Below are 18,223 nucleotides of genomic sequence, written 5' to 3'. Positions count from 1 at the left end.
AATAAGATGAGCCCCCATGTAACACGGAGGGACCAAGCTCCAACAATGAGAAACTCACAGTCGAATTCACTTTTAAACTAGGTATCACTTCAGTAAAAATAAAAATTGAAAAAATGAATTCCTGAATAAACTATGGTGGATTTTGTTTGTTTTGGTTTTGGGGTTTTTGCTTTTTTGAGACAAAATTTCACTCTTGTTGCCCAGGCTCCAGTGCAGTGTTGTGATCTCAACTCAGGGCAACATTCACCTCCCAAGTTCAAGCAATTCTCCTGCCTAAGCCTCCTAAGTACCTGGGATTACAGATGCCCACCACCACACAAGGCATATTTTTGTATTTTTAGTAGAGACAGGCGTTTCACCATGTTGGCCAGGCTGGTCTCAAACTGCTGACCTCAAGTAATCTGCGCACATCAGCCTCCCAAAGTGCTGGTATTACAGGTGTGAGCCACATCATCCAGGCAGGTGGATCCAGTTTTAAAAAGTGAGGGACAGTGTTTTCCAGACACAAAGATCCCTAAATGCAAAGGCATTGGGGTATGTCTGGAGAAGAAAAACAGGTCTTGAAGGCTGCAGGATAACGAGCAATGGGGAGAGTGGGGTTGGACAAGGATGGAGCAGAAGGCAACCTGATGCTTGACTGGCCAGGGTAAGAAGTTAGGATGTAATGATAAGCATCATGGGACTCATTAAAGATGTGAGTTTTTGTTTGTTTGCTTTTAAAATTAAGAGAGGGTCCTACTATGTTGCCCAGGCTGATCTCAGACTCCTGGCCCCGAGGAGGCCTCCCACAGTACTGGGATGACAGGCGTGAGCCACCGTGTCTGGCCCCATTTGAGTGTTGAGTTAGGCTAGCAAATAAAAGGAAAAGGTGTTCTAGGGAAAAGGTACAGCTTCAACAAAGGCCTGGGGGTCAGAAATCTGAGCTGCTGGCCAAGGAGGCCCCACAGCGCACACTCACCTTCCCATTTCCACAGGGTGGTCCGAGATGTGTCCTTCCACTGCCCGCCTGCCACAAACAGTGGCCGCCTGTTGTACTGCACCTTCAGGTGACTGCTGCTCTCCATGTGCGGCAGGCGGAGGCTTGAGTGGTACAGCTGCACGCGGCAATCCACCTGCCTCTCGGGCACCTGCAGCACAAACTGGAGAATACCCACCCCCAGGACGTCAATGAGATCATGCCACCCCCAGCCTTGATCGTGCCTGGGATGTCGAGGAAGCAGTGAGCCGAGACTGCAACACCGCACTCCACATGGCCAACGGGAGTGGAACCTAACCCAGGCTCAAAAAACAGAAAACAACAAGTGTAGGTAACGATGTGGAAAAATCTGAATTTTCACATGATGATGGTGGGAATGTAAAATAGCGCAGCTAGATCTCAAAAAACTAAAGATCGGGGCCGGGCGCGGTGGCTCAAGCCTGTAATCCCAGCACTGTGGGAGGCCGAGGCGGGTGGATCATGAGGTCAAGAGATCGAGACCATCCTGGTCAACATGGTGAAACCCCGTCTCTACTAAAAATACAAAAAATTAGCTGGGCATGGTGGTGCGTGCCTGTAATCCCAGCGACTCAGGAGGCTGAGGCAGGAGAATTGCCCGAACCCAGGAGGTGGAGGTTGCGGTGAGCCGAGATCGCGCCATTGCACTCCAGCCTGGGTAACAAGAGCGAAACTCTGTCTCAAAAAAAAAAAAAAACAAAAAAAAAAAACTAAAGATCGAATTACCTTAAGACCCAGCAATGACACTTCTAGGTATATATCCAAAGGACTGAAAGCAATTGAAAAATTTGAAAGCATCAGATATTTGCATGCCCATGTTTATAACAGCATTTACTCATAATAGCCAAAATCGACAGATGGATGGATAAACAAAGTGCTGTCTATACAGACAAGGGAATACTATTCAGCCTTAAAACGAAAGGAAATTCTGGCCGGGCACAGTGGCTCATGACTATAATCCCAGCACTTTGGGAGGCTGAAGCGGGTGGATCACAAGGTCAGGAGTTCCAGACCAGACTGGTCAACACGGTGAAACTCCACCCTACTAAAAATACAAAAATTAGCTGGGTGTGGTGATGGGTGCCTGTAATCCCAGCTACTGGGGAGGCTGAGGCAGGAGAATTGCTTGAACCTGGGAGGTGGAGGTTGCAGCAAGCCAAGATCATGCCAGTGCACTCCAGACTGGGTGACAGAGCAAGACTCCATCTAGGGAAAAAAAAAAAAAAACGCTGAGGGAAGGAAATTCTGACACATGCTACCATATACATGAACCTGAGGACATGCTAAGTGAAAAAAGCCAGTCAAAAAAAGGACAGGCCGGTGTGGCGGCGCACACCTATAATCCCAGCACTTCGGGAGGCTGAGGCAGGCAGACCACTTAAGGTCAGGAGTTTGAGACCAGGCTGCTCAACATGGTGAAACCCTGTCTCTTCTAAAAATACAAAAAATCAGCAGGGTGTGTTGGCACACAGTTAAAATCCCAGCTACTTGGAAGGCTGAGGCAGGAGAAACGCTTGAACCCACGAGGCGGAGGTCATGGTGAACCAAAACCGTGCCACTGCACTCCAGTGTGGGCAACAAGAGCGAAACTCCGTGTCAAAAAAAAGAAAAACAAGGACAAATAGTGTATGATTCCATTTCTATGTGGTACCTGGAGTAGTCAAAAGCCCAAAACATAAAGAATGGTGGCTGCCGGGGACTGGGGGCAGGAGCGAATGGGAAGTCAGCATTTAATGGGTTCAGACTTGCAGTTTTGCAGGTTCTGGACATGAACAGTGGTGATGGCTGTGGAAGAATCTAAACGCAGGTAATGCCGCTAAACTTAACAATGGTTTAAACGGCACATTTTACACAACGTATATTTAAGCACAATTCAAAGTTAATTTAGAACACCATTTGCAGTTGGGCACGGTGGCTCACACTGTAATCCCAGCAATTTGGGAGGCTGAGGCGGGCGGATCACGAGGTCAAGAGTTCAAGACCATCCTGGCCAACATGGTGAAACCCCATCTCGACTAAAAATACAAAAATTACCCAGGTGTGGTGGCATGTGTCTGTAGTCCCACCTACTTGGGAGGCTGAGGCAGGAGAATTGCTTGAACCCAGATGGTAGAGGTTGCAGTGAGCCGAGATCGTGTCACTGCACTCCAGCCTGATGACAGAGCAAGACTCCATCTCAAAACAAAACAAAAAAAAAGACCATTTGCAGGACTGGAGGTGAAAAGGGAAAAAAAATGTGCAAGGTTAAATGTGTGCTGTAGAAGAACCACCTGTTCAGCTGCTGAGCACACCATTCCTAACTCAGCAAAAGAACCCACCCGCTGGGAAAACCTAAAAGCGAACTGCTGTTGCCAAAATGCATTTTGACGGCTGGAAATCTGTGTTTCCCAAGCCCTCCTTCCAGTCCTTGGCACTGTGACGAGCGTTTCTCACCCCTGGGGACATGGGACTGGAGATGCAAAAGGGAAAGTCACCAAGGCTGAGTTTCAGCTGCCTGCATCCTTGCAGCCAGGGCCAGAGGGCCATAAGGGGTTCCCTAGCTCCCACCGTCCATGCTGGACTCACAGGGCACGGCTCTGCTGCAGTGGCCGGGCTCACCTCCACGAAGTGATTGCTCAGGGCGGGCCCCGAGTCATTCTTGAAGGTCTGGCTGACACGGAGAAGCCTCTTGTTGCCGCTGTCATCCCAGTGCTTCCCATAGCTCACCTCCAGCTGTGAGTGCAGGTGGCCCGAGTCCTCCTCGTGCCAGAGCTGGACCTGAGACACACACGAGCGGTGAACTGTCCCCGGGCCCCCTCACAGCCACCCACTCCAGGAACATCAGTTTGGTTTCCTGAGGAGACGGTTCTGTAGAAAGCACTATTTTGTAGTTGTTGCCTGTTCATTTGTTTGTTTTGAGACGGAGTCTCGCTCTGTCACCCAGGCTGAAGGGCAGTGAGATGATCTCGGCTCAATGCAACCTCCGCCTCCCCAGTTCAAGTGATTCTCCTGCCTAAGCCTCCTGAGTAGCTGGGATTACAGGCATCCGCCACTACACCTGGCTAATTTTTGTATTTTTAGTAGGATGGAGTTTCACCATGTTGGCCAGGCTGGTCTGGAACTCCTGACCTCGTGATCTGCCTGCCTCAGCCTCTCAAAGTGCTGGGATTACAGGCATAATCAACTGTGCCTGGCCTTGGTTTGTTTTGTGTTTTTAAATTTATTATTTGTTTATTTTAGAGACAAGATGTCACTCTGTTGCCCAGGCTGCAGTACAGTGACACCATCTTGGCTCACTGCAGCCTCTGCCCCCTGGCCTCAAGCAAGCCTGGGTGAACAGACATAAGACAGGCTGAAGTGCCAGCCCTGGATCCATTCCCATGTGGCTATGCTATTGGGAGAAAGTTCTTCTCTTTGGGGATGAGCTCAGGGTACTCAGATCACCACTTGCCCGACTCTGGTGCTCTCTCTGGACGTCCCACCTGGCCTGGGCACCCACCTTGTGGCTGAAGGCCGGGATCTGTGTGCAGTGGAACTCGTGGCCCAGCTCCAGCCTGTAGGTGCCGTCTGAGCCGCTCTCTGTCTGCAGCTTCTGGCTGGTGCTGCACTGGTGCGCTGGCTGCTTTGCCTGAGCTGTGAGGATTGATCAAGGGACCCCTGCCCTCCTCTGCCAGGTAGCCCTCCACCAGGGCTCCAAGAAGAGGAGGGTCCAGCCCAGCCTGGCCTCAGCCGTGTCCCCCCGGCCCTGTGCTCTGCTTCACCTGTCACTCCATTAGAACCTGTCCATGGGGAGGTGTTAAGAGATGGATGAATGTCCCCTCAACAGACACACCTTTTGTTTAATGAGCAGGTACTAAGTCCTACTCAGAGCCCACAGAATGACTAATGGAAAATCCTGTGGTGACAGCATATCTTAGCTGACAGAGCCACAGCCGCAGGAAACAGGGCAGGCCCTCCCACCTCCACCTGCCCCGCAGCCAGGCACGCGGTGCCTTACCCAGGAGGCTGTACTGGATCCTCAGGGAGTTGGTCCAGAGCCGGCCCCGCTGCTGCAGCAGGCCAAGGGCACGCAGCCCCGCCAGCCCTGGCACAAAGACCTCGGCACCCAGGGCGGCCACCCACCGTCCATCTTCCTCCTTCCTTTCCAGCATTGCTGCAGGGACAGAGAGCAGACAGGTGAAAGGGTCAGCCCCCAGGGACCAACACCCCCAACCCCAGGCAAAGAGGGGACTCAGGATACCACAGGGGCCTTAGGGTTGGGGGCTCCTTGAAGGCCCAACACCTGTGCCCTGCACAGCAGGCCACAGACAGGCCTAATCACGGCTCACTGCAGCCTTGACCTCCCAGGCTCAATCCATTCTCCTACCTCAGCCTCCCAAGTAGCTGAAACTACAGACATGTGCCACCACACTTGGCTAATCTTTGTATTTTTTTGTAGAAGTGGGGGTCTCCCTCTGTTACCCAGGCTAGTCTTGAACTCCTGGTCCCAAACAATCCTCCCACCTTGGCTTCCCGAAGTGCTGGGATTATAGGCGTGGGACACCGTGCCTGGCCCAAAACTAAGTAGAATGAAACCAACTGAATAGGACAGAAGATAAAGAATTAACAGAGCATCGTGGGATGTCGGATAAATTTCACCCTCTGAGGCTTCTGCTTCTGCGACACTGAAGGTCATCCAGAACACACAGGTGGAACTGGGCCAGCTGTTACGACTCCCGGACACCCACATGAGGTGTCAACAGCCACTGCTCCAGGTGCCCTCAGCCCCAGCTCCTGTCCTTACCTTGGAATCTTCCAGAACCCATAAGCAGCACACCCAGGTGTCACCACCCCGGCTCTGGCACAGGGGCAGCACCTGCTCAGCCTGTGTGTGTTTTAAATGCCCTGTGTATTTTAGGTCAAAATGTTACATGTGTTTCTTACCGTGGGTGAGAATAAAAACAGCCCAAAAGCTGCTATTTTAAGGTTTGTTGGGGCAGGTGGAGGTTCGGGGAGGTTCTGGGGGCTCACACTGAGCCCGCGTCTGTCCTTAGATGGGATGTTGATATTGAGAGGCTGGGGTGATGACGGCCATCAGGAGGCATTTGGCCCACACCCTAGCCTGGCCACAGAGGAGATGGGGCACAAGGGGTCTCATCTCCTACCTGTCACGTGGGCCGGGTCACTCAGCAGATGGCTCAGCAATGCAGAGAAGGCCAGCTTGCTGCCCGCCTGCCACGTGAGGTTCCCTGTAAAGACGATGGGGCTGCCCCCTGTCACCAGCTTCACCTCCAGCTGTGCCTGGAACCTCTCCGCCTCGCTGCCTATGGGTGGCTGCAGGTCACTCCAGCCCTGAAAAGGCCTCAGTGTCACCTGGGAGGACAGGCTTGGCCAGCAAGCCCAGCCATGATCACACAAGCTGGGACCAGAGAGTGGGCAGGAGACAGCCCAGCCAACAGCTTTCTGTGCTGATCCTTCCCCAGTTTTTTATTTTTCTTGAGACAGAGTCTCACTCTGTCACCCAGGCTGGAGTGCAGTGGCGGGATCCTGGTTCACTGCAACCTTCGTCTCCTGGGTTCAAGTGATTCTCCTGCCTCAGCCTCCCAATAAGCCGGGATGACAGGTACACACCACAGTGCCCAGCTAATTTTTGTATTTTTAGTAGAGATGGGGGTTTCACCATTTTGGCGAGGCTGGTCTCAAATTCCTGAGCCCAAGTGATCCGCCCACCTTGGCCTCCCAAAGTGTTGGGATTACAGGTGTGAACCACTACATCCAGCCCTTCCCCAATTTTTTAAACTTCGGATTTCTCAAAATTAGAAACCTGTGTTACAAACTCATACATAAATACAAAGGACTCCTCTTCTCTCCTTGACGACCCCTTCGTTGGAGCCATGAGGAACTCAGTCGACCATCACTATGGAATGTGATTAGAATCAACCCCATCTGCCACCTCCGCTGCGCCCCAGCTCCGGCCCTGGTCATCACACATCTCACTGCAACATCCTCCTGGTCAGTGCACCCAAAAGATATCAAAACAATACTCGCTATTACCAGACCGTCACTACTTAATGCTGTGTTTCCCTGATCCCCACCGACGTGTGTGCAGATGTATTTGTGCGAATGTGTGTGCATCTGTGTACAGATGTATCTGTACATGGATGTGTGTAGATGTGTATATATACAGAAATGTGGAAATACAGATAGGTGTGTATGAATACGTGGATATGGATGTGTGTATACAGTGGTGTGTGTATACAAGGATGTGTCTATATGTAGACGTGTGTATACAGACGTGTGTGGATGTGTGTAAAGGTGTGTATATATATGGATGCGTGTATATGAATGTATGTGTACAGATATGTCTACATGTGGATGTAGACGCTCGCAGCTCTTCCTGCTGACAGGCACATCCTAGCACTGGCTCTCTCCAGTGTGCATCCGAGGCTGCGTGGTGGAGTCAGAGCTTCCTCAGGGTGCACATGAACAGGGTGAGCACAGAATTTCTCTCCCAAACCACACTTTGCAGTTAAAGAGAACATTAGTCACAAACGAGTCAGGTCAGCAGGCGTAACCTAGGGCTCTCCAGGCAACCCAGGACCCAAGCCCCACACACCAGGGCAGGGGGTGCCGCACAGAATACTTCCCACATCAACCTTAAATCCCACATGCTTTGAGACAAGTTGAACCCAAGCTCTGGCACTTTGCATTCATGAGCTCATCTGCCTCAGTTTCCTCATCTCGTATGAGGTTACAGACAGGATTTGAAGCAGAGGTTTCATGTCTGCTGGAACAGGCTCCAGAAAGTTCCGGAGCTCCGGCTGTTACTGTAATTGATGAGTCTGGGGCAGATGGAACTAGAATTTCTCCAAAGGCAAATAAACATTTCCAGGCTTCAGAGAGCTCTATAGGGAGCGGCAGGAAGGTCCGAGACAAGGTACAGGCAATCTGTGCTTGCACAGTTAGAAAATAATGAGATGTTCAAGGGCCCCTGGGAGTTCTGGAAATGAGGCAGAAGTCTCAGCTGTCAGGCAGGTGGGGCTTTAGGAGGAAGATGGCTCTCCCCTGACATGGGTCTTCTCCCCACCCAGGCTGACGGCACAGGTGGCAATGGAGAGTGTATTTATGCAGAAAGACATCTAGCCCCGGCTTCAGATGCTCCACTCCAGGCCTCTGAGAAGACACCGGAAACTGAGGCAGAATCGGGTGATCCACTGCTCAATGTGGCCAGTGGTCAAGCCTGGCAGGATCAAGTCTAAAGTTGCTATTTGTACCCTGGCTGGAGTGCAGTGGCGCGATCTCAACTCACTGCAACCTCCACCTTCCAGATTCAAGCAATTTTCCTGCCTCAGCCTCCTGAGAAGCTGGGCCTACAGGCGTGCACCATCACGCCCAGGTAAGTTTTGTATTTTTAGTAGAGACAGGGTTTCACCTTCTTGGCCAGGCTGGTCCCAAATTCCTGACTTCATGTGATCCTCCCACCTCGCCTCCCAACATGCGTATACTTTTTGAAGTCACCGATCTGCTTGAAAAGGGGATGGAAGTTTTAAATCTTCTCCCCAACATGGAGGATACCGATACAAAACTTCAACAGAATGACAAGGGCTTCAAGTGACTAAGTTCCATCCAGGTACCCTTGGGTAAGATCCCTTTAAAAGCACCTACTAAGATGAAAATGAGCCTGGACAACATAGTAAGACCCATCTCCACACACACACACACACACAAAAGAAAAGAAGAAAAAAAGCAGGAAGGCATGGTGACCCAGGCCATGGTCCCAGCTACCTGGGAGGCTGAAGCAGGAGGATCGCTTGAGGCCAGGGGTTCGAGGCTGCAGTGAGCTAGGATCATGCCATTGCACAGAAAACCTTGTAAAAGAAAGAGAAAAGCGGGGGAGACAGAAAAGCCGGGGGGAAGAGGGGGGAAAGGGAGGGAAAGAGGGAGGAAGAGGAAAAGAGGGACTAGAGGGAGGGAGAGAAAGGAAAGAAAAAAGGAAGGAAAGAGGGAAGAAATAAGAAAAACATACAAACCCTGTGGCCAGGGAATTCCACTGTTAAGAATTTACTCTGCAGAGAGAATGGTGTTCACCGCAGAATAACTGTAAGAGAGGAAACCTGGGAAAAACCCAAGAGCCCTTCATTATTAGCCTAGCTGAAAACATTCCATTCCATGGACTATTACGTGGTCATCGGCACTACACGGGAGACGCTGATTTTTTAGGTGGATACATTAACTCCACGTGCTGACTGTGTGCATCGATCATCTCGGAAAAGAATCACCAAAGAAACCCTAACAGTGGTTGGCTTTCCAGAGGGGTGGGAGGGCGGCTTTAAGGCTGCACCAGCACCAACCAATAGAACTTTTTGCAATGAAGACCGTGTTTCCCGGCCACCTGCAGCTGTGGAGCACCTGAAATGTGGCCCACTCAGCCAAAGAACCAAATCCTTCATTTTCTGTAATGTTAATTCATTTAGATTTTTTTTTTTTCTTATTTGAGATGGAGTCTCGCTCCGTTGTCCAGGCTGGAGTGAAGCTGTGTGATCTTGGCTGACCGCAACCTCTGTCCCCCAGGGTCAAGCAGTTCTCCTGCCTCAGCTTCCCAAGCAGACGGGGTTACAGGGGCTCACCACCACATCTGGCTACTTTTTGTGTTTTTAGTAGAGATGGGGTTTCACCAGGTTGGTCAGGCTGCTCTCAAACTCCTGACCTCAGGTAAGCCACCTGACTCGGCCTCCCAAAGTGCTGGGATTATAGGTGTAAGCCGCTATACCCGGCCTCACTTAGATTTCAATGAACGCATATGCCACTGGCTGCCAATCAGGACACTCAGTTCTATGCTCTTTCATAGCTTTTGAACTTTGAATCATTTAAATGCATTGCCTGTTTTTTTAATTGTAGAACTTAATAGAATAGTATTTAGATTGAATTAACCTAAATGAAATCTACAATAGAATCTAAATTGTACCAGTGTGTGCTTGTATAAAAAGATTCCCAAGGGGGTGGGGGTGTGTGTGTGTGTGTTTATGTATTTTTTTTTTTTTTCTTTTGAGTTGGAGTCTCACTCCACTGCCACCCACTCTGGAGTGCAGTAGTATGAACTTGGTCACTCAACCTCTGCCTCCAGGGTTCAAGTGGTTCTCCTGCCTCAGTTTCCCGAGTCACTGGGATTACAGGCACACACCACCACACCCAGTTCATTTTTGTACTTTTAGTAGAGAAGGCATTATACCATGTTGGCCAGGCTGGTCTTGAACTCCACCTCAAGTGATCCACCCGCCTCGTCCTCCCAAAGTGCTGGGATTATAGGCATGAGCCAGCATGCCCAGCCGCAAAGGTGTATTTTTGAGTAAAAAGAGCAAGGTACAAACAAAAAATAGGGAACAGCTGGGGGGGGTGGCTCATGCCTGTAATCCTAGCACTTTGGGAGGCTGAGGTGGGAAGATTGCTGGAGCCCAGGAGGTCGAGGCTGCAGCGAGCCATGTTTGCACCACTGCCCTCCAGCCTGAGTAACGGAGCAAGACCCTGCCTCAAGAAAAATTAAAATTAAGATTAAAAAACCAAAACCTAAGCATGACGATTGGGTTTCATGCTATTGTATGATATGTGCCCCCCTCAAAACTTGTTACGATATCATCACATCACCCATCTGATGCGAAAAAGAAAAAATAAAACCCAGGAACTCAAACTAAAACTATTTGCAAATCTATAGCGTTATGCGTTGTCCTGTGTCTCCCCGAAAGACGCTGAAGCCCTGCGCCGCAGGGTCTGTGGATGCGACCTTATTTGGAAATAGGCTCTTCACATGTGATCAAGCTAAGCTGAGGTGATGAGGGTGAATCCTCATCCTGTGTGCCTGGTGTCCTTATAGAAAGGGGTTGTGTGGACAAAGACACCTACAAAGGGAAGACAATGTCAAGACAGAGACAGAAGACCACCTACAAGCCAAGGAACTCTGGAGGCTCCGAGAATCCAGGAGCGAGACCTGGGACAGACCCTCCCTCACAGCTTTCACAGGAAAAACAAACAAACAATCAAAAACCCCTTGATTTCAGACTCCTGGCCTCCACAACTGTGAGAATAAACCTCTGTGGTTGAAGCCACACAGTTTAGGTACTTTGTTAAGGCAGCGCTGGGAAATGAATGCACATTTCTTGGGGCCTGCATCAATACTTCTGAAGAAAATTTGGGATGTGGCATGCTTGAACTTTCAACTCATACCTTTCTCTACTCTGAATTCTTTGAGAGACAGGGTCTCACTCTGTCACCAGGCTGGAGTGCAGTGGCACAAGCATGGCTCACTACAGCCTCCACCTCCTGGGCTCCGGCAATCCTCTTGCCTCAGCCTCCTGAGTTGCTGAGACTACAGGCACAGGCCACTCTGCCTGGCTAATTTTTTTTTAAATGTTTTGTAGAGACGGGGTCTTGCTATGTTGCCCAGGTTTATCTTGAATGCCTAGCCTCAAGGGATCCTCCCACCTTAGCCTCCCAAAGTTCTGGGATTACGGGTGTAAGCCATCATGACCAGCCGGCTTGCTTTTTTTTGTTGTTGAGATGGAATCTCGCTGTATTGCCCAGGTTGGAGTGCGGTGGCACAATCTCAGCTCACTGAAACCTCCCACCTCCTAGGTTCAAGCGATTCTGCCTCAGCCTCCCGAGTAGCTCGGATTATAGGCACCCACCACCACACCCAGCTAATTTTTTTATTTTTATTACAGGCAGGGTTTCACCATTAGGCCAGGCTGGTCTCGACCTACTGACTTCAGAGATCTGCCCACTTTGGCCTCCCAAAATGCTGGGATTACAGGCGTGAGACACTGCATCCTGAAGTCTTAAAAGCATGTTTTTGTATTATTAATATTCGTTTTTAACATCAATGACAGTGGGATTTTAGCCCATATTTTTCAACTTTATATATTTCTGGGTAACAAGAATTAACACTTGTTAAGTGGCAGGTAGAAGGGGAAGATCCCAGGGGCGGTGGCAATAGGTAACAGGGCCCTGGGATGGGGCAGGAAATGCCCAGGGAGGTGGCAGGTGCAGACACAGATGGGCCAAGGGTGTGGAACAAACCTTGATGTAGTAGACATCCCTGTCATCCAATACCAGCTCCAAGTGACCCATGTGGACGCTCCCGAGAGCCTCCATCTTTCCTGGGTGGGGAGGAGAAATGAGAGTTTAGAGACAAGTGTTCTGAATCTGGATCTGGCCCCTGCATCCCCTTGGGAGGACCGCCTGCTCGTCTTCTCATCTCTGAGCCTAGGGTTCAGAGCCTGTAAAATGGGGCTGGCTTTAGTGCTGATCTCAGGAGGTCATAGACAGACCCACAAGCCAGCTCGCTGCAGGTGCCCGGCCCTGGGTGTGGCACTGAGCGAGGGGTGTGGTGAGCAGGGTGGGGATGTTGTCATTACCGTCCAGCTCGATTTTCTTCCTGGGATGGAGAAGCTTGACCCGGAACTTGCTCTGAGGCAAGCTGTAGCTGACGTCCACCCCGACGTCCCTCGGCACTTCCGACCCGGGCGTGCCCATGAAGATGTGGGCTGTGGCTTCTTGAGGCAACCAGCTGTCCTTCTGGAAACAGCAGAGTCCTCAAGACTGAGCGTTTGCACCTCCACCCTTCAGACATGCACTGTTGTCCTCACAATCTCCCACCAGGAATGTATTGGGCTTGAAAATCACCTGCAGACATTTAAAGCTTTGTACCACAGCCCAGGACCACGTTCACAGCGTCGAAATGTATTCAGCAAATGGCCAGGGAGAAGCAGCTGCAGTGCCCACCCCTGGCACCCGGCACAGACCCCTCCCATCCTTTTTTTCCCGAGACCGAGTCTCGCTCTGTTGCCCAGGCTGGAGTGCAGAAGCACGATCTCGGCTCACTGCAACCTCCGCCACCCCTCCTGAGTAACCAGGATTACAGGCATGCGCCACCAAGCCAAGCTAATTTCTTTTGTTTCATTTTTGTGTATTTTTAGTAGAGATAGGGTTTCACCATGTTGGCCAGGCTGGTCTCAAACTGCTGACCTCATGTGATTCACCCACCTTGGCCTCCCAAAGTGCTGGGATTACAGGCATGAGCCACCGCGCCCAGTCCCTCCCCCTCCTTTTTCCCAGCTCTGTGTCTTTATTCCCCAGCTTCTGCAAGCTCTGCGCCTCCTGGCCGTCACCTGAGGCCTCCAGAACATCGCCCTCCAGCACTGCAGCCAGAGCTCCCAGCACCTCAGCCCAGACGGGAACACACTGTGTAAGGTCCTTGAGCTCCAGGGCTCCCTGTGGGACCAAGCTGAGGCTACAACTTCACCTCAAATTGTACATCTCTCAGCATCTTCCCCTGGCCTGTCCTAATTTATCCTCTCTTACTGGGTCCCCCAGAGCCTTAATAAATCACATATGACCCGGTCTAAGACTTGGGTCTATTTTTGGGAAAATGGAGCCTCAGCCACAAGCTGTGTTCTGAAATCCCACATCGGTGTACGTTCATTCAATACCAATGAGGACGCGCTGCTGCGTGGAAGATGAGTGAGCACAGGACATGCCGAGTCCCCAGCCACACAGAGCCTACGTCCTAGAGAGGAGGCACAGGACCACCAGACACTAGAATGGGTAGGATGGCAGCTGGTGGTGAGTGTGCTGGCAAAGGGGATAGGTTAGGGGCCCCGGTGGGGACACTGGTCTAGACAGGGTGGCCCAGCAAGGCTGCCCCTGAGGGGTCCCATTTAAGGATACTTGAAAGGAGCGAGGGAGGGAGTTAGGTGGATGTCCCGGGAACAGTGTTCCTGGCAGAGAAAACAGCCAGTGCAAAGGCCATGGGGCGGGCATGTGCCTAGCATTGGAAAAGGGGTCAGTGTGTCTTCAGTGCAGTGAGTCTGGAGGCGAGACCGCGAGGGGAGGCCAGCGGGGGAGAGACCACCAAGGGCCTGTGGGCCACAGCATCTGGCTCCTACTCAAAGAGTAACAGGAGCCATGGGGCAGTCTACACAGAGGAGAAGCACGATCCATCTGGGATTTCAGAGGGCGCATCTGGCTGCTGAAGATGGTAAGGAGACCAGAGCAGGAGCTGGGGGATCAGACAGGAGGTCATCAAGTGCGTCCTCTGGACCACGTACTGATGACACAGTGGTAAATAAAACAAACCCTGAGGCTGGGCGTGGTGGCTCACGCCTGTAATCCCAGCACTTTGGGAGGCCGAGGCGGGTGGATCACGAGGTCAAGAGATCGAGACCATCCTGGTCAACATGGTGAAACCCCGTCTCTATTAAACACACAAAAAAATTAGCCAAGCACGGTGGGCGCCTGCAGTCCCAGCTGCTCAGGAGGCTGAGGCAGGAGAATTGCTTGAAGCCGGGAGGCGGAGGTTGCGGTGAGCCGAGATCGTGCCATTGCACTCCAGTCTGGGTAACAAGAGCGAAACTCTGACTCAAAAAAAAAAAAAAAAAAAATCAAAAACCCTGAACTGAGTCACCAGTGAAGAAAACAGACCTTAACCAATCAGCTTCACTAAGAAACAGAAGCGATCAAAGGGATGAAACATGGCTGTCTTAGGTCAAGTCACGAAAAAATGTGATGTGTTCTGGGATAACCAAGGCAGGCTTTGCTGAGGAGGTGACCCCTGAACTGAGATCTGAAGATTGATTCAGAGTTAATGAGCCACACAGCCCCAGCCAGAAAATCAGTCTGTGCAAAGGTCCAGAAGAAACCTACAGCAAGACCAGCGCAGCCCCAGAGAGGAGCCCTACATCCGTTCGGGTGAGCTCAGCACTGACCTGAGGAGACCCACAATCTGGCTAAGAAAGATGGGGCTGTGGCTTAGGGCCCACCTGGGGGTGCAGGGAACAGGCAGCTTCCAGCAGGTACTGTCGGAGCCCCGGGTCCCGCTTCTGTAGCGTCACAGCGGCAAACACAGGCAATGAGAGCAGGTAGGGCTGGCCAGGCACCGGCCAGGTCACTCCAGCGCACAGCTGCCAGCCCCAGGCGTAGGACACTGCAGGGAGAGGTAAGCGGGCAGCAACAGTCAGTGGAGACCCAGATGGCTCCGGGCGTAGGTGCCCACAGCTGCCACGTCAGCAAAGAAAGTGCTTCTGTAATTTTTTCTAAGGAACAGCATCGTGTAGACGTAGATCCTGTGAGGCAGCGGTGAGCAGACCAGAGTTTCTCTACCTCAGCACTGCTGACTTCTGGGGACAGATCATCTCATTTGGGGGGCTGCCCTGTGTGTTATGGGATGTTTCACTGCATTCTAGGCCTCTATCCAGGAGATGCCAGTAACCCCTACCAACAATCAAATATTTCTGCCGATATTACCAAATGTCCCCGGGGTCGGGGGGCGGTAAAAGTGCCCCTGGCTAAGAACCCCTGGTAGACTTTTTTTTTTTTGAGCCTGAGTCTTGCTGTTACCCAGGCTAGAGTGCAATGGCATGATGTCGGCTCACTGCAACCTCCATCTCCTGGGTTCAAGTGATTCTCCTGCCTCAGCCTCCCAAGTATCTGGGATTACAGGTGTGCAACTCCATGACCAGCTAATTTTTGTATTTTTAGTAGAGACAGAGTTTCACCATGTTGGCCAGGCTGGTCTTGAACTCCTGACCTCAGGTGATCCGCCCGCCTCAGCATCCCAACGTGCTGGGATTACAGGCCCGAGCCACCACTCCCGGCCCCTGGTAGACTTTTTAAGAGTGACACGCAGTAATGCGTAGAACACAAGCTCTGGAGCAAGAATGCCTGGTTCAAATTCTAGCTCAGCCACTTCCTAGCTGTGTGACCTTGGACAAATTACTTAACCTCTCTGGGCCTCAATGTTTCTTCTTATTATTATTGTTATTACTCCCTTGACCCACAGTAAGGGCCACAGTGTTTCTCCTCTTAAACTGCTAATGAGAATAGCTCCTGCCTCATGGTGTAGCTGTGAGAATTAGCAGGTCAGTATCTTGAGAACAGTACCGGGCCGACAGTAATGTCTTTGGTACTAACTCTTGCCCCAATTATAAAAATGTGCTTGCTGTCCAGACGTGGTGGCTCACACCAGTAATCCCAGCACTATGGGAGGCTGAGGCGGGTGGATCACCTGAGGTCAGGAGTTTGAGACCAGCCTGGCCAAACTGGCGAAAGCCCATCTCTACTAAAAATACAAAAATTAGCTGGGTGTGGTGGTGGGCACCTGTAATCCCAGCTACTCGGAGGCTGAGGCAGGAGAATCACCGGAAACCAGAAGGCAGAGGCTGCAGTGAGCTGAGATCGCCCCATTGCACTCCAGCCTGGACAAAAGAGCAAAACTTTGTCTCAAAAAAAAAAAAAAAAATTTGTGGGTCAGACGTGGTCACTTACACCTGCAATCCCAACACTGTGGGACGAGGTAGGCAGATTACCTGAGGTCAAGAATTGGAGACCAGCCTTGCCAATATAGTGAAACCCTGTCTCTACTAAAAATACAAAAATTAGCTGTGTGTGGTGGTGTGTGCCTGTAATCCCAGCCACTCAGGAGGCTGACACAGGAGAATCGCTTGAACCTGGGAGGCAGAGGTTGCAGAGAGCCAAGATCGCGCCACTGCACTCCAGCCTGGATGACAAAGCAATACTCCAACTCAAAAAAAAAAAAAAAAAAAGGACAAGTATTTGTTGCAGGAAATTAGAAAACTCAGAATTTTAAAAATTTTTCTGTATTGTATATTATACTTCCATTAGTTTATCTGAAATTCTTAATGCAACTTAAATACAAAAAAAGAAAAATTATCAAGATGCAAAACTTGTTTCTCTTCATTAAATAGAGCCCTCCCCAACCTCACTCCAAAACAAAATTGCAAGATCTGCTACTATGTGACATATTTCCCTCCTGTCTTTTTACCCAGCTGAGGTCACATTCAGTGTTGCTGCCTTTCACTCGGTATTACTGAAGAAGTTTCTCATCCAAACAGCTCACTGATAATGGAGTTTAAAAGTTTCGCGATATCGAAGTCAGGCATGGCAGCTCACGCCTGTAATCGCGCACTCTGAGGGGCTAACGCGGGTGGATCACCTGAGGTCAAGAGTCCAAGACCAGCCTGGCCATTGTAATGAAACCCCATCTCTACTAAAAGTACAAAAATTAGCCGGCCATGGTGGCAGGCGCCTGTAGCCCCAACTACTTGGGAGGCTGAGGCAGAAGAATTGCTTGAACCCAGGAGGCGGAGATTGCAGTGAGCCAAGATCAGACCATTATACTCCAGCCTGGTAACAAGAGTGAAACTTCTGTCTCAAAAAAGAAAAAAAGTTATGCAATATCTCAGTAACTTCCTAACCCACGAGCCAGCAAACATTCTTTGTAAAGGGCCAGATTGTTTGTTTAGTTACCCAGCTAGCTAGCTAGAGACAGAATCCTCCTTGGTGACCCCGGCTTGAGTGCAGTGGCATGACCACAGCTCACTATCACCTCGACCTCCTGGGCTCAAGCGATCCTCCTGCCAGCCTTCCAAGTAGCTGGGACCACTGGTGCATGCCACCATGCCCGGCTAATTTGTTAATTTTTATTTTCGTAGAGACAAGTTCTCATTATGTTACCCAGGCTGGTCTTGAACTCCTGGACTCAAGGAATCCTCTCACCTCGGCCTCCCAAAGTGCAGGGATTACAGGTATGGGCCACCCGCCAGCCAGGTAGTCAATATTTTATGCTTTATGGTCACAGAGTCTAGGCTGCAGCTACTCAGCTCTGCTGTTGGACAAAGTAGCTACAGGTGATATGCAAATGAAGGGGGTGGGGCTGTGTTCCCAAACAACTTTTATTTCCGGACACTGAAATTTCAATTTCCTGAAGTTTTCGTGCTATGAAATATTCATTCTTCTTTTGACTCTTTTTAAGCCACTTAATGTAACAACCTACCCTTAGCTCACTGGTCTTTATAATTGCCCATTTTGCCTACTCCGGAATATTTGAGTTGCTGCCTATTTTTTGTTCTAAATAATGATGCAAAGAACATCTGTGAACACAGATCATTTTTAAGTGATTTTGGTTTGCTTTTAAAGGGTAGAGTTCTAGAAGCATTATCATTGACTAAAGTAGCTGGTAGAGGAAAATAAAGCCAGGCACAGTGGTTCATGCTTGTAGTCTCAGCACTTGGAGAAGCCAAGGCAGGTAGATCACCTGAGCCCAGGATTTCGAGACCAAGCTTGGTAACATGGTCAAAACCTGTCTTTACAAAAAAAAATTAGCTGGGCAGGGTGGCAAGTACCTATAGTCCCAACTACTTGGGAGGCTCAGACGGGAGGATCACTTGAGCCTGGGGAGATGGAGTCCGCACTCTGGTCTGG

General features: G+C 50.5%; 1 protein-coding gene and 1 pseudogene across 1 annotated transcript in view; one reads left to right on the top strand and one right to left on the bottom strand.

Annotated features, from left to right (window-relative positions):
• Positions 1–18,223, bottom strand: part of LOC116526419 — a 164,070-nt gene that overhangs the window by 90,127 nt on the left and 55,720 nt on the right. The window contains exons 22-29 of the mRNA XM_032242701.1: positions 14,764–14,927; positions 12,361–12,520; positions 12,023–12,102; positions 6,118–6,304; positions 4,971–5,126; positions 4,473–4,606; positions 3,593–3,751; positions 959–1,139 (exon numbers count right to left, since the gene is read on the bottom strand). Of these exons, the coding sequence (XP_032098592.1) occupies positions 959–1,139; positions 3,593–3,751; positions 4,473–4,606; positions 4,971–5,126; positions 6,118–6,304; positions 12,023–12,102; positions 12,361–12,520; positions 14,764–14,927 (1,221 nt within the window). The remainder of the gene's footprint in view (positions 1–958; positions 1,140–3,592; positions 3,752–4,472; positions 4,607–4,970; positions 5,127–6,117; positions 6,305–12,022; positions 12,103–12,360; positions 12,521–14,763; positions 14,928–18,223) is intronic.
• LOC116526777 lies at positions 10,508–10,604 on the top strand (annotated as a pseudogene).

This window comes from Sapajus apella, unplaced genomic scaffold, assembly GCF_009761245.1.
Source record: "Sapajus apella isolate SASKATOON/1434 unplaced genomic scaffold, GSC_monkey_1.0 scaffold51, whole genome shotgun sequence".
NCBI lineage: Eukaryota > Metazoa > Chordata > Mammalia > Primates > Cebidae > Sapajus > Sapajus apella.
The sequence above is the reverse complement of the archived record's forward strand: the minus strand, read 5'-3'. Positions and strand labels throughout refer to the sequence as shown.